The sequence below is a fragment of the Aspergillus japonicus genome (genome assembly GCF_003184785.1).
Source record: "Aspergillus japonicus CBS 114.51 unplaced genomic scaffold BO86scaffold_133, whole genome shotgun sequence".
NCBI lineage: Eukaryota > Fungi > Ascomycota > Eurotiomycetes > Eurotiales > Aspergillaceae > Aspergillus > Aspergillus japonicus.
In genome coordinates, this window is record NW_020291770.1 from 24,971 (window position 1) to 40,487 (window position 15,517).

The 15,517-nt window shown below is 52.2% G+C and overlaps 4 protein-coding genes across 4 annotated transcripts; 3 read left to right on the forward strand and 1 right to left on the reverse strand.

The window, feature by feature from the left end:
* Positions 1 to 667: 667 nt before the first annotated feature.
* Positions 668 to 2,322, forward strand: BO86DRAFT_327100 (alcohol dehydrogenase family protein; the record flags this gene model as incomplete). Its single annotated transcript, XM_025668596.1, has 6 exons — positions 668 to 822; positions 990 to 1,136; positions 1,337 to 1,437; positions 1,482 to 1,975; positions 2,034 to 2,155; positions 2,220 to 2,322. The coding sequence occupies 6 exons, from the start codon at positions 668 to 670 to the stop codon at positions 2,320 to 2,322; spliced, it is 1,122 nt and encodes a 373-aa protein (XP_025521775.1).
* An 805-nt stretch (positions 2,323 to 3,127) lies between these two features.
* On the forward strand, positions 3,128 to 5,076 carry BO86DRAFT_350598 (KH domain-containing protein). Its single transcript, XM_025669389.1, has 2 exons — positions 3,128 to 3,834; positions 3,897 to 5,076. Exons 1-2 carry the CDS (start codon positions 3,447 to 3,449, stop codon positions 4,589 to 4,591), a joined length of 1,083 nt encoding a protein of 360 aa, XP_025521776.1. The 5' UTR covers positions 3,128 to 3,446; the 3' UTR covers positions 4,592 to 5,076.
* A 1,789-nt stretch (positions 5,077 to 6,865) lies between these two features.
* BO86DRAFT_327110 (putative LPXTG-motif cell wall anchor domain protein) lies at positions 6,866 to 9,667 on the reverse strand (the record flags this gene model as incomplete). Its single annotated transcript, XM_025668597.1, has 2 exons — positions 6,866 to 8,728; positions 8,822 to 9,667. 2 exons carry the CDS (start codon positions 9,665 to 9,667, stop codon positions 6,866 to 6,868), a joined length of 2,709 nt encoding a protein of 902 aa, XP_025521777.1.
* A 3,626-nt stretch (positions 9,668 to 13,293) lies between these two features.
* Positions 13,294 to 13,807, forward strand: BO86DRAFT_45506 (uncharacterized protein). The gene has a single exon (XM_025677089.1). It carries the CDS (start codon positions 13,355 to 13,357, stop codon positions 13,676 to 13,678), a length of 324 nt encoding a protein of 107 aa, XP_025521778.1. The 5' UTR covers positions 13,294 to 13,354; the 3' UTR covers positions 13,679 to 13,807.
* The last annotated feature ends 1,710 nt before the right edge of the window (positions 13,808 to 15,517 follow it).

Below are 15,517 nucleotides of genomic sequence, written 5' to 3' on the forward strand. Positions count from 1 at the left end.
ATTTGACCTGCATGTGGTCTGAACGTGATAGAATGTCCTCTTTACTGTTCCTCGGTCGCACCTTGAGTCATCATGACAAGTTTGGTAGGCATTTCAAGCTCGCTTTGTAGCGTACTACCGCCTGCATGATCTGCACTAGGTTGTTGAGGGAGGACCCGGGGAGACCGCGTCGGCATTCTAGTGCAATGGTATATATCTGTCTCCGCACTCGCAGCATATGACTGACTCCAATGATATACTTCCCCTCTAAACTACACATTCTCCTCAACCCTCTATCTCACCGCAAATCACACCCTGATGATACACCACAGAGCAAAATAAATCTACTTTGATCCTTGCACCTTCCTACTCCTCACCCTACATTACCCCTCATGATCACATCCGCCCCCCAAATGCCTTACGTACAAAAATGGACCCACCTACCCAAGCATCCTCGACAAGAGGAGGGGGAGGGGCAACAACCCGCGACCGCATCTACCGCGCCCGCGCCGGCTATCGGAGCGGGCGGGCTTTCTTGAAGGACGTTAGGGAAATCTTTTCCAGTTCTCTCTTTACCTTTTCTTCTGCATCATTCCCAGTCCACGGCACCAGAAATCTTTCGTCCGATCGGGAGAGCAATTGCAACATAGATACCAGATTCGAACTCACAGACCGGCACCCAAAAAAAATGTCCAGCGAACAACAACAACAACAACAACAGAGCATGCGCGTGGTGGCTTTCCGCGGCCCTTACAAGGTGGCGGTGGAGGAGCGGCCGGTACCCCGGGTTCAGGACGCGAGGGATGTGGTGGTTAAGGTGAAGTATACGGCGCTTTGTGGGAGGTGAGTTTCTTTTTCTTATTCTGTGTTTGGAGGCTGGGGTTGAGGGGGGGGGAGGGGAGGGGGGCTGTTAATATGGGGTTGGGCGCGGGGTATAGCTTTGTGCTTTGGGGCTTTGTTTTAAGTGTGAGAGGATCTTGAGCTTTTAACTGATGAGTGCTCTCACTTAGTGATCTTCATGTCTACCGCGGGATTGAGCCGAGTGGGGAAGGTGTGGTAATGGGACATGAGGTTACCGGAGTGGTTGTTGAGGTTGGGGATGATGTGCGCTCGGTCAAAAAGGGGGATTCGGTTGTGAGCGCTTTTACCACGTCTTGGTGAGTGATTCTCTTCCATTGTGTGTTGCCAGTGCTGCTCGTGTTGTTCTGGTTGTAGTGGTGGTGATGGTGGTGGTGGTTTAATGGGGACAGGGAATGAGGAGCTGCGGAACACATTTGAGAGGAGGACAGATGAGGTGGTCTCGAGGATTAGCTATTAAGGGGGAAATCGATCTTTATGCTGATCATGGGTTGGTCAGCGGCAAATGCTGGTACTGCACTCAGGGACACTCTTCGCGATGCGAGCAGAATGTTCTACTGGGATGCGATGCCCTGGACGGCGCCCAGGCTGAATATGTGAGTAGATTCTACAGATCTGAGAGCGGAGGGTCAGACCATTTCCAGCGACGAAGAGGCTGAACTTGTCGGAACAGATCAGAATTCCCAATGCGGACGGCACAGTGGTCAAGACCCCTGAAGGGGTTGATGACAAGCTTCTGGTGCTTATGGCCGATATCTTCCCTACGGGTTACTTTGCGGCGCGCAATGCGTTCAAGGCATCCACCCCAGAGCAGATTGCAGAGCAGACGGTCGTCCTCATCGGCTGCGGGCCAGTCGGACTTTGTGCTCTGATCAATGCGCTCGAATACAAGCCTAAGCATTTGCTGGCGGTGGACTCGATTCCCGCGCGACTTGAGTTGGCCAAGTCGCTCGGAGCCGAACCCTGGAATTTCCAGACCGACCGGGAAGGTCTGGACAAGCGCGTCCAAGAGTTGACGGACGGGCGCGGCGCAGACGCGGTCATCGAGGTCGTGGGCTTGAGTCCGGCATTGAGGACCGGATTCGATCTGCTGCGGCCGTTCGGTACCATCAGCAGTGTTGGTGTGCACAATGGCGAGGTAGGTCGTCCGGTAGCCTTCGTCTGTTCGTGCAAAGCTGACTGGCATCTGTGTGTAGATTCCATGGACTGGTAGTGAGGCGTATGGCAAGAACCTGACGGTCCACATGGGACGATGCCCTGTGCGTTCGGTTTCCGAGCAAGCCCTGCAAGTTCTGAAGAAGAACCAGCATCTTCTTGGGTACGTGCCGCGTCGTTTGTTCATTCCCTGCCCTTGCAACGATTTGGCTGACTAGTAGATCTAGGTTCATGGCCGACAAAATTATGCCCCTTTCGCAGGCGGTTGAGGCCTATGAGCTCTTTAATGCGATGAAGGTACAGAAGGTTATCTTTGAGGTCGACAAATAGACTGTCTGCTTCGCAGTCAATGGACGGGAGATCGGCTGTCAAGTGCTCACAGACAATACATAAGAAAGCCGAAGCGATTGACCGACTGTACACGAGGGGAAATGTAGTCGTAGTAATCACAGTCCCGAGAGTAGTACAAGTGAAAACGAAAACAAGCAGTGGCACCATCGAGTCATCCGAGAGACGTTTGCAACTTAGCACCTGGGGATTGAGGAGACACGACAAACAAACGCCCAAAGGTAAGGGAAGACTGAAGGTGAAGAGTGAGGAGGAGGGGGGGAAGACGAGGGTGAGAAGGTGGAGGTGGAGGTGGTGGTGGTAGTAGTAGTTAAGGTGGTAGGTAATGTTGAAGGCGAAAAGTCACTTTGCCAGTTAGCCAGCCAGCCAGCCAGCCGCCTGCCTACCCGCCTAATGAACATTAGTTATTCTCTCTCAAAGCTCTTTCTTTCCTCCTCCTGCCTTTCTGCGCCTCTTCCGTCTTCCTACTCTCTCTCCCTCTTCTCTCTCCCTCCTCTTCCTCTTCCTCCTCCTCCTTCTTCCTCTTCTCTTCCTCTTCCACCTTTCCTCTATTCTCGCTACCACCACTTCTCCTCTTCTTCTCTTCCGTATCCCCCCCCCCCCCTCCCGTCTTTTCTCCCTCTCTCTCTCCATCTCCTCCCTCTTCCTCTCCCCTGATTCTTCTATCCTCCTTCCTTCTTCCTCCTTTCCGCCACCTCTCTTTGTTCTTTCGCCCTCCTTCATCCCCCTCCCGTTTCGCCCATCCTCCCTCCACCTTTTCCCCCGCCCGCCGAAAACCCCTCAGGATCGATCTCGTCACCCCTCTTCACCTCCACCCCCTCCTTCGATTTCTCTTCTTCGGATAATATCCGCTTTGTCGCCTTCTTCTATCTTCGTTGATTTTTCAGGTAAGGCCATCGACCGCCTTCGATCCGTCGGGCGCGAGGTCGGGTTTTTGCCCGTCACCTCGCTATCCAGTCAGATCGTTGCGAAAACAACGGTCATCCCTTCGCTCTTCCCTGTGAATTGTGAAGCTGACTCCACAGGTGAAGTTCTTCAGGAGCTTCTATCCTTTGATTACCACCTTTTCCCCGATCTCTTACTCGACCTTCTACTTTCCTGACATCATGGACGCCTCCGACTTGCACGAGAACCCCATGGTTGATGAGAACATGGCTGACGCCGTTGACATGATGGATGAGGGTGACATCGAAGTCATCCCCAAGACCGAAGAGGAATACGCCCAGTCCACGTTGACTCTCCGCGCTATCGTCTCCTCCAAAGAAGCCGGTATTATCATCGGTAAAGCCGGCAAGAATGTTGCTGATCTGCGTGACGAAACTGGTGTGAAGGCTGGTGTGAGCAAGGTTGTTCCTGGAGTCCACGATCGCGTTTTGACCGTCACTGGTCCCCTGCACGGCACTGCTCGGGCCTATGCTTTGGTTGCCAAGGGTCTGCTCGAGGGCGCCCCGCAGATGGGCATGGGAGGCGTCGTGTCTAACAATGGCACCCACCGTAAGTGAGCCCGCGCATTTGAGTTTATTGTTTGGTCTATCGAATGGCTAACATATCTTTAGCCGTCCGTCTCTTGATCTCCCACAACCAGATGGGTACCATCATTGGACGTCAAGGTCTCAAGATCAAGCACATCCAGGACGCGTCCGGCGTGCGCATGGTTGCGCAGAAGGAAATGCTTCCTCAGTCTACTGAGCGCATCGTTGAGGTCCAGGGCACCCCCGAGGGCATCGAGAAGGCTATCTGGGAAATCGGAAAGTGCCTTATCGACGATTGGCAACGCGGAACCGGCACTATCTTGTACAATCCTGCTGTTCGCTCCTCGGTCGGCGGTACTAGCAGCTCTCCCAGCAACCAGAACACTGGCAATGGTTACAGCAGCCGCCCCTACAATCGCACCGGCAACGGTGCCGACTTCAGCGACCAGTCCGGCAGCTACAGCAGACGATCCAACCCCGATACCAGCAACCGCGGCTACCCTCTTGTCACCGAGGACGGCGAGGAGATCCAGACCCAGAACATCAGCATCCCCGCCGACATGGTTGGATGCATCATTGGCAGGGGCGGAAGCAAGATTACTGAGATCCGCAGAAGCTCTGGAGCTCGGATCTCTATTGCCAAGGCTCCTCACGACGAGACGGGCGAGCGCATGTTCACCATCATGGGCAGCGCTCAGGCCAACGAGAAGGCTCTCTACCTTCTGTACGAGAACCTCGAGGCCGAGAAGACTCGTCGCAGCCAGCTTCCTCAGGAGTAAAGTTCTATCATCAGACTACCCTTAAGCACAAATCTCGCGCCACATTGCTACCACCCGAATCCTTATGCGCTTCCTCCCAGAGAACATAATCGCGCGATGTCTCCCTCTCGCTTGTGCTAACCACTTTGATTCTTGACGCTGTCTTTTTTTTTTCTCTCTCTCTCATATGGTCCTATTTGTTTTACCTTATAATCTCATATGTGCAGCTTCCTTGGTTTTACAAGAAGCAAGAAAGTTGCTAAGGTGGACCATGCATGCCTGTCAGATACCAGTATTATGTGATCCTCCATGATCGCTTTGACTTGAAGAAAGAAGAAATGAATCCGAAATCGGAAGAACTACTGCCGACGTTATGCCCCGCAGCTGATGTTTATGTTCCATCCAGTCCATGATAATTTCTTGCCCTCTCTGCTTCTACTTGCTCCGTTGCCCTTTCCTCCTTTGGGGACATCAGCATGTTTATCTCCTGTAACCATCAACACCCTTGCGAATCTCTCTGCTTTCCGCAAAAGTCATCCCTCCTCCCCCAACACCTTAACATAAAACCCACCTAACTTTAACCCCCAAACTGTGATGTATCGCCCTTCTTCCCTCTTTCGCCCGCTTGCTCCTGCTCATTATATCTTACTTTGCGACCTCTCTCTATCGTCCCCCGAGCTTCCATACATCAAGCATTTGGCCACTTGATACCTACAATGACTTGTATGGTTATTCCTTCCTGCAACCTATGCCGGAAACCCCCCTTCCGAGTGGCTCGATGGACCATCCCCAAATCTGTATACCAGGACTTTGAAAGCTCATCTTCAATGAGAACCAGAACAATATGAACCCCCGCAATCTTCTCATCCATTTGTTTCATTCTTGTAGATCGTTGTAGTAGAGAGTCAATAGCCCGTATTCACTCACCATCTCGTTGTATTGAAATCGAACTAACTACGAGATGTGTCGCTGACGGCTAAGTTCAGCCGGTAGTGACTACCAGGTCGTCGAATTCACTGGCCTGACACGGTCCCCACTCACTCTTGGTACTGTACCTGTTCTGTTCGTCTCGGTAACTCATTACTGGCAGCCCCAGCGGAAGTATCCAGTATATCCGGCACTGTCGGTGATATCGGGCGGTGTCCGGGGGGTTGCCTCCGCACATGGAATTCGCGTCTCGAACTGGGTGGAAAATTGTTGATGGACATGGCGGTGTTTACACACGGAAGTCAGTCCAGAGGTCATACATACATCGCAGAGGACTAGCTACAGTAGGCCAGGAGACCAGGTCCCGCAGGCAACCGCCGATAGTTAGGCAGATATACAACAACGATCGCTAATCTATGGTCCGGAAACGCAGACTGAGCGACGGGCTGCAATGGAAGCGGGAAGACCAAAGGCATGCATGAGATGAACATCATCACTTCGTTGGTAGTTAAGATGCAGATCCATCCGTCTCCGTAAATTTACCCCAGTGCATCATAGACAAGATCTCTGTTTTGTACATGTATAGAATAAGAACAACAAATGCTTGGCCCTCTGAGGGTGGGTAGGTACATACAGTACTGTACATTGTGTCATGGGATCTGTGAGGTTGATTGGATGGGGGTTGTGAATCAGTGGGGACACCGCCGATGGGAATAGATAAGGTAAGATTGTAGGAAGAACGAGATGGGTTCAACGAATGGAAGACGAGAATTCGAGACAAAGAAAGAAAGGAGAGTGCTGGTCTTGAGATATCAAGTCCTTTGGGTGCTGGGCTGGGTCATGGCCAATCCTGGGGGCCGGAACTAGAATTTCCGAACCTCCCTCGTCTATGTATGTGCAGTAGTGGCCGAGATCATGCAAAGAAATAGATAGCAGGAGAAAAAAGAAAGAAAGAAAGAAGCGAGGGAGCATATGAAGAAAATCGCTCAGACAGATACAAGTAAATTCGTATAATGCATGGTTGATCTCATGGTGCCACGCAAGGCATGTTTGCAAACGGAAAATTCGCCAGAGTTGATCGGTTGACTCAGTGGTAGTAAGTGCATCGGAAGAAGTCTCTCGTTACATAGTGCAAATGCAGGTGGGTAGTACTTCGTACAGACATCTCCAAGAATGCTCCATGGCGATTCCGGGAGAGTCAAAATCAAAATCATAAGAGAAACGCCGGCTGAACTGAAATCAATCCATATACCAAGAATGAGGCGCTGCGTGATATGGTGTAGGTGTATGGGAGGGTGTGGATGCGTAAACGACGTTGGCGTCTTTAGATGCGAGGTGGGGAAGAAGCAAAAAGAGGCGTGAACGGATTTAATCAATTCTGTCATCGAATGTGTTGATAGCGTCATCAGACACGACAAGTGACCGCGGTCGAAGCCCAAATTTCCGCGCGCCTAGACTGTTGGTTCGAACTCGGTTTTGGCTGATCGGAGTGTAGCTGGTAGCTAATTTGCTAGAGGGTGCAACGATTCGAGTCTGGGAGGCCTCTGGTCGTGGAGGTAAGACGCTCTCCTCAGTGGAACCATCACTCGTGTTAGTGGCAGAGCTAAGACCGGATGCTGCACCGTACCGACGATAGCCAGCTTGGATGTTCGAGCGCGCAGTGGCGGGGGTGTAACTTGGAGTCATCAAAGTTCGGCGCAGAGGAATCGCGGATTGTGAGAGAGTTGGCGTCCGAGGCTGAGGCAGTTGCGACGGTTGAGGCTGAAGCGAAAATCTAGGGTTGCGATCCGGTGTTGCAATGGCCTTGGTCTGGGATGCAGTATATCCGTGGGACATGCGCTGGCGCGGCGAAACGCGATAGTTGTTTGCCGCGCTGCTAAGGTCCGCGATACTCCTTGTGGGCGAGCGAACCTGCGGGGTCTTTTCAAGAAGGGCCTCATCATCAGTTCGGTGTCGCTTGGTCCGTAACGAAGTCGAGAGTCGACTCAACCGAGTGGGGGCCGGTGAACTGGGTGAATGGGTCACTTTCGCTTCTGAGACTGGTTCGTTGTTCTGGTCGCCGTGCTGGGACTCTGGGGAAGGAATGGCAGTTGCGACGCTTGATCGACGGGCCTCTAGACGGCTGCCTACACGTTTGGTGCTCTGTCGTCGCACTAGCCCATCGGAGTCTAGAGTCGTGCTTCGGCGAAAAGGCAGCGTCGGAGTCAACGTGTCGTCGTCGTGCGCATGCCTTTCCTCCTCCTCAGCTCTACCATTGACGACCAAGGCCGATTGACTCCGGTGTTGCTCGTCCGATAAGGCAAGGCACAGCTCGGTTAGACTGCGGCAAACGCTATCCGCTTTCCGTCTCGCCTGCCTATCAGATGTGCTATACCCGTTGACCATGGATCCGGTACCAGATGGCGCCCTGCTAGATCCAAGGAGAGTCGAGAGCGCTAGCGCGTCAGTAGCGGTCACCTCTAAAGCGGCGTAGACTTCATTGCTGAGCACGTCCTTCGCATTGACCAAAGCCGACTGCAGCAGCGGATGGACAGGGCTAGCACCTGCAAGTGCCTCTGCCTCACCCGAAAAAGTGCTTGCCTTGTGGGGACGCCTAGGTGAAGACGACACGGTAGTCATAGTCGTTGTGGCTGTCGGTGGCCGTTCCCCAGAAGCGGAGGAGATCGCTTCTTGGGACGAGGGCGGCAGCTTCCCGGTCAGTTCTAGCTTCTTGATCCGGGACTTGAGATCTTCGAGCTCGTCCCAGACCGTGGACGGCGCAGTTGTAGACAAGGTTGATTCCGTCCCATCTTGACGGGACCGCTCGGACTCGAATCGAGCGCGTTCGGTCACATCCGAGCTGGATGGCTGTCGGCTGCTTCGAATAGACGAAAGGGTCGATTGGCGATAGGCTCGGGGCTCGTGCAGCGAACCGCGTCTCTCGGGGTAGGATTCGGGGCTGTAGGATAAGGGTTCGGGACTGGACCGGCCCAGTCGACTTCGTGGTAGACCAATTGCGGACCTGGAACTGGGACCATAGGCCGAGCTGGACGGGCGGCTCTGTTCATCCAGCGGATGGGCGGAAGCTGAGTAAGAGTATAGGGCGGCCGTGTGGGGGGTGGACGGAGATTCTTGTTGCGGATGCAAGGGGCTATCGTAAGTATTCAAGCGAAGCTGCTCGGGGTGAGGCATCTGTTCCGAAACACGAGAGGTTGATGAGCGCAGTGCACTGCCAGACATCCTGAATCGCGACTGTAAGTGCCGAGATCCGACGAAAATTAGCTCCAGTCTCCCACAATCACTAATGAAAAGCACAGCAAATTAACTCCAGAGCCCCCGACTCACCCGTCGAAGCTCGGATCGTCCGAACGAATCGCGACGACCAGAATCCGATCTCGCGATGTTCAGGAAAATGTCCTCGTTTTTGGCGCGGGTATCATCTGCGACCGGAGTCTTGTTGCCGTCTCCTGACTGACTGTATCGGTCGAGCCCATCGACACCGCGACTGCGCTCGTCAGCCGGCGTTCGCCCCTGAGCATAAACCACCGAGGAGGCGGACATTCTATCGTTCACGTCTGGAATCGTCTGCTGATCATAAAGAGAGGATTTTCGACGCTTGGGTGCATTGGGATTCGTCGCGCGAACCGTCGAGGGAGCGTCAAGGGGTAGCGCAGAATCGGGATCGTTCTCTACGGCCAGTCGAGGTGATGTTGGTTGATAGCCAAACCCCGCTGGATCGCGAACGTGGGACAAATGGAAGTTGGGGACTGACCGCCGGGGTCTGTCATACAGGATGGTGCGTTGTTGGGGGGTCGGAGTCGGGTCTGGGCCCGGATGCGTGTCGTCGCTGTTCTGGACGGAAGAGGTGGCGGCGCTGGTGTGCGACGATGTCAGAGCTCGTTTGCGAAGAGGATACTTGTATTCGAAGCTGAACCGGCTCTGAGGGGGACGAGGAACAGCGGAAGGAGAAGAGGTATGCGAAGCAGCAGCAAAGGCGGCCGATGAGGAAGAATGGGAGGACGAAGAGGTGGGTGAAACAATTGAAGTTGTTGTTGTTGTTGTTGTCGTTGTCGTTGTCGGACGAGCTGAAGGGGAGTAGTAGTCGTTGTTGTCGCAGCTGCCGCTGGCGGCGGGAGTCGCTGTCTTTAGCGCGGTTGCTCTGCCCGCCTCACGGGGTTCCGCCGCCATCATTCCACCTACACCTACACCTACACCTGTCGGGCGCATTCCTGGTTTCGTCCTTGTCACGGACGCCCCTTCGCTCTGACGTGGGTTCGATCCGGCACTGAAGGTAATGGTCCTGGCACGGTTGACAATGGAACGGCGACAGAGGGACTCATGCGGGTCCGGATGTGGTACATGTACATGAAGATGTGGCTGGGTCACCGCGGATTCGGTCTTTCGACGTCGACGAGGGTTGAAATGCTGCTGATTTGCTGGGATGGAGGAGAAAGAGGAAGAGGAGGAGGAGGAAGAAGAAGAAGAGGGGAGGAGAGGAGAGGCTGCATTGCCAGCAGCCGTGGATGCGTCTGGGGACATCTGCAGTTCTGCAACTGGTGGTGGTCAGGCATCCACACGCATCCTCGTTGATCAATCAGATCGATCTGCTGATCAGTAACTGGCTGTGTGAGCAATGGATGTATCTGCAAAGATCGGAATCTCTCCTAACCAAAAGCAGGCGGGAAAAGAGAGAAAGGAAAAAGAAAGAAAAAAAGGACGAAAAGGAAAAGAAACAACACAAGAGATTTTTTTCTAATCTCACACTGGTTACGAATAACAAAAATACAATATGATTCATCGGTTATATTGGACCGACTGATGATCAGAAGAGAAAAGTCTGCTGCGACATCGATCTCTTCGCGTATTACGGAGTACAACTACTACTAATTATAAACTAATCAACTACTAGTCCTGCGGCTCAAGGGGAACAAACGCAAGAGCAGCCGAGAAGAAATAAATAGACCAAACACCACGAGGACTGAATGGGGCCTGGCAAGGGAATAGAAGGGAAATGAAGGACGGGACGAGTTGGGTTGTTAAGTGAGTGCGTGTCTGCGTGTCTGTGTCTGTGTCTGTGTCTGTGTCTGTGGTGCGGTGGCTGGCCAACAGTTGGCTGGCTGGCTGGACCCAGTCTGTACGTTCCCCTCAATGGTTCGGATATTTACATCGGTATCATGATCGAATAGAGGGAACGATCCATGTTAACATGACCGACTGCCTGTTTATCACCCCAAACAATCAAAAGAGATGAAAGTTGGTGATATCATTTACCCGTGTCCGACCAAGCGGGTTGAGACGATTTCTCCTGGTTTCATCTGCCTTGGCTGGTCAGCATGCAGCCTAGTGTGAGAGGGCTGACTCTCCCAAGAGGTCACTCAGGAAAAAAGAATTGTGCAGCAGTTTCTGCAGACACCGGTGTTGTGTACAGATTATCAATCTCGATGTGAGTTTCTCTAGCAACGTCCAGGGGCTGTCAGAACCACGGTTCGGAGATGGCAAACCTTGGTTCTCAGCAGTGTCAGCCCCGTCAACTGGGAAGGCGAACACAGAGCCAGGTAACTGGTCGACGTTCCTTGGGAACAACCTTGAAAGAAACTGGAATTGCCCAGATGATATGCAAAACCTGGGGAGGCCGTCATATGCAGCTTACATACAACGAGGGTGCTTCAAAGGTCAACCATCATGCAAGTATAACGAAAGCTTAACCATAAGGGGGAGGATCAATGCCTTGAGCTCGATATTCTTGCTATCTCCATCCATTACCAAGACTATGCAAGGCGACTCAGTAATAATATCACTAGCGATAAGATGATATCACGACCTACAGGATTCTACTCATACTTAAGCACAGCTCAGTGGAAACCGCGACATGGCCCAAGGTCCAGATAAGAGGCTGCTGCCGACGATTGTCTCAGTCATGCTCCGACTTATCTTTCAGACCAGGGTCCTTCATCGTGCATTGGGAAGCCTTCGTATTGCCCGGAATTTCTTTGTGTCCTCCGGCCGATTCGAGTCCAGGCCCGGGGTCCAGGTCCAGCTTCTACGATTATGCCACAAGACAGCCCTCTGCCACTTTCTAGTAGCTAGTGATGCTCAGCACAGACAAGAAAGAGCTTTCCTTTCAGCGAATAGAGCCCCGTGGAATGGGAGATGAGCTTTGCGTTAGCCTGCGGACTATTGATACTCGGGTGTTTCGTCTAGAGATCAGTATATTGCTCGGATCCGATCTGACTTAAGGTTGGGGAAGCTCGATTGGGGCGCCGTCACGCAAGCCGACAAAAATCGGACCGACGCTAGCGAAGGCAATATGTGAACGGGTACTGACGGCAGCGGGAGGCTTTGCTTAAGTCTCGTGTCGAGCGCTGCTATTCAGATCGCTGCCTATGGGAGATGGGTGGCGCGTGTAATCCTTCAAATTTGGTCGCTTGGTTGCTAGGCTACAGCTGAGGCTGCAACAGTGCGCAGCCTTCCGAGAGGCAATTCCTGTCGCAGGAGACGGGATGGATAGGATGGTCTTGCATGTTGGTTGGAAACGCTTAGTCCAACAGTCAAGTTGAGCATGATTGCACGAATTGATCTGTGGGGAATTTTGGAGACCAACAAGTTAGAAACCATTGGCATTCAGACAACGGAAGCGTTTCGAAACTTCAGCGAGTCATAGCTTCTTAGGGCTCAGGCACCAGACCGTCCCGGTACGAAACACTATCAACTAAGAGCATTAGCAAAGTTAGTACGGTAGACAACGCTCTTGAGATTCCGAGCCGAACATTATTATTTGGGCACACTGTGGGCTGTTCACCGAAGCCTCATCTTCACAAAAGAGAAAAATGGCACACCGAGTCAATTGAGGTTAAAGGAGCATGGCCGGGCTCAGCAACCCGCAATCAATGAATCTCCCCCCACATTAATCACCGACGTGAGGCCGAACGGGCGGTCCAAGTTGAAGTGGTTCTCTGCTCTGAGCCATGGCATTTTCCTGGCCCCATAGTTTCAGATAGACGTTTTGTGCCACGTGGAATCGGGCGCAGAGGGGTCTGGTCTCATCAAATCTCTTTCAATCCGTAACATCGACCCAGGCACTGTATATTGAACGGAATGATATTGAGTGATGGTCACGAGTCAGCACGAAGGGCTGGTGAGGGACGACCTAAGTTTGCTACACATATTTCAGACCGTGGAGAAGACAGGAGGTTGCGGTCAAGAGGATTTGCGCGGGATGATAAAGCTGACGCAGTGCAGCAACGCATATCCGTCCTGGAGAGCCGACCGACGACGATCTGGCGCCATGAGCCGATCGCGTCAGATGCAGATCATGGATGCAACATTGCAGTAGAAACTGGTTCTCAAGTTTCTTGTCATGCCAGAAAATCGGAGATCTACCAATTGCGTCCAGAATCTGTGACGTAGCAGGTCATTAGTTACCCGGCGTGTCTCAGTTGTGACAGGAGTGCAAGCCTTTTGGATGTTGCTACTAGTAAATGTCATGGGTTTCGAGTTGCAGGGACAAGCAGTATCAAGTACTGAGCAATGTCAAGATTGTGGAGGCTAGGGTGACTCCCACTGTGTACTTTACGAATGTACACAGCATTTGTAAAGAAATTGTGCTACCAAGAAACCGGGGTCGACCAGCGCCGAACGTTCATCATGCTCGGAGTCGTAGGTAGGTGTAGATATGTAGATATATCTGAAGCATAATCGACCAGGCGGCCCGTGACCAGAGCCAATCATCCCCAGTATAGCCGATCGCGACGATATAAGGAATGAAGGAAGATGATTTGGCGCTTTTTCTCGTTTCTTCTCCTCCTCCTCCTCCTCCCCTCCTATTCCCCTCCCAGGCTCCCCTCAAGTCTGCCTGTGACAGGCGATGTTGCACACGTGATGGGCGATGGAACTAGTGGCTTAGCATTGGTTGGTTTGTTTCAAACCCGGCCGAACCTCTTCTCTGCCACCTCTCATTGGGTTGGCTTAGCGCGCGCCCTCTCAGGGTGTTGTTTCAGCTGCAGTGTGCCACGGCCATTTCCATGCCTTGCTGTCTCAACTTTCCCAACCTTCCATGCTGAAACGGTTCCGAAGGGTCTGGGACGGAGTCACCAAAGTTTTTTTGTTTCTTCTTCTTCATGGATGAGACGTCAAGAGCAAATCTTCAGATTATGCAAAGCCAAAAAAAAAACCAAAAAAAAAGAAGAGTGTGCTCTGTCTTAGCGACGGCAAAGTGCCCGTTCCTGACTCCCCTGACTCGGGCAAGTTATTCCTGGCCCACTGCCTGGACCAGACGGCCCACCGTTTCCAGGGGAAACTTGCTTGGGAGTTGGGATGGGACCTGAAATGGAGGGTGGAATCATGCTCCAGTGGAGACTGGAGAGGGGGAAGAGACGGACGGCCAGAAACTAGCAGAATTGGCACTAGCCCCAGTCCGTCAGCCTCTGCGTTTCACCTCTGCTACGGGCCCAGAGAGCCGCTGCCAATTTTCCAAGCCTCGGCGCCAGAGAGAGGTCCCTGCTGAATCGCCCTCCGCATCTACGTAGTAGTGAAAAAGCGATTCATGCCTCCCCTCCCGACCGGCTCTACTCTAATTCTCTTTGCTTGTCTTTGTCGCTCTGGTTGTGTCTCTTGGTTTGGTTGAAGGAGGGGATCATTCGTGTGCTTACCCGGTGACAGTTAGGTTACTCGACAAAATTTGACTAACCTGGGTTTCTTCTCAAGCCGGCTTGATCAGAAAGAAACCGACCCTTCTTCATTCCAACTAGCAAACTCATCAATCAGACAGAACTTTTTTTGTCATCTTCATTTTTACTTTCTTGCAAGAACCGTGCACGCCTATTGAAGCGGGTCAATCTCTCCCCAATACGGAATTGATCTTGTGCAACCGGTGCTGGGATACCGTCTCCTTGGATTTGGCGCACTTATTATTCTTATTATTATTATCAACCTCCTCGTGGGTTGAGCAGACAGACCTATCTCTGTGCGACTTCTGGAAGTCTTCTTCAATCTTCTTTTTCTTCCTCAACTTGACTCAACTCGACTTCTCTTCTTTTCCTGTCTGCGATCTCAGCGTCATTACATTTGCCTGGCTTGTTTGCGTTCGACTTCTTCAAGCGACAGCTGCTGTGCAACAAACCTCGCAGCTCAGACCCAGTATTGCCCTGAGGTGGTATAGATCCGGACCTGACCACCACCAGCCTGGTCTGGCACCTGTCAAAAATCCAAGAGGTGCTTTTCTAGGTATTACTTTTCAGGAGAAGGAAGCAGCTTGATAGGTATGTTCATGTTCTGTCTTGTGTGTGGTTTATCTGGATCTAGTGTTCTGGTTTATCGTTTCATGCTTTTTCTTTGCCTGATGTCTCTCCTGTGGAGTGTGGACTACTAGCTCCATCCATTCTATGCCTTGCCCAAACCCCCCCCTCTCTCCCTTTGCTTTCTCTTTGATGCTCTGCTCTGCCCACCAATCATTCTATATCCGCCTCGCCCACGGTACCCTTTTGTGGGGAATACGATTTGACCTTTCTCTTGTTCGCCTTTTTTGTTATTGTTATTTTTTCTTCATCTCATTTCCCATTTCTCTTATTGGATTTGACACTTGCACCACCACTACCTACTAGGTATGGGTGGTGATGGTAGACCCGAAAGGGAATGAGAGGGGAAGACAGACCTAAGGGGAAAAGGCCAGACCGACCAGTTGGAGCTCCAACCTAAAAAGGGTTGGTTGGTTGTGCCCGGCAAAGTGAGATGCCAGTGTCACTATTGCAACGGACTATGGGATTGAGGCATTCCACAATCTGTCTGTTCCCTTTGGGATTCTTCTTACTCACTCACTCTCTCTTCTCTCTCTCTTTTCCCCTCAACCCCTGTTCAATACTTGAGAGATGGGTCTCTGAGTTTATTTGCATTTGCATTTTCTTTTTCTTTCTCCCTCTATCTCTCCTTCACATCCAATCCCAACATTTGGGGCCAAGATATGCCACCTTCGGGGGTGGAAAGAGGCAGAAGTTGGCGCCCATGAAATGCACATTCCATCGCGAGGGAACCAACCCGGGCGGCTAA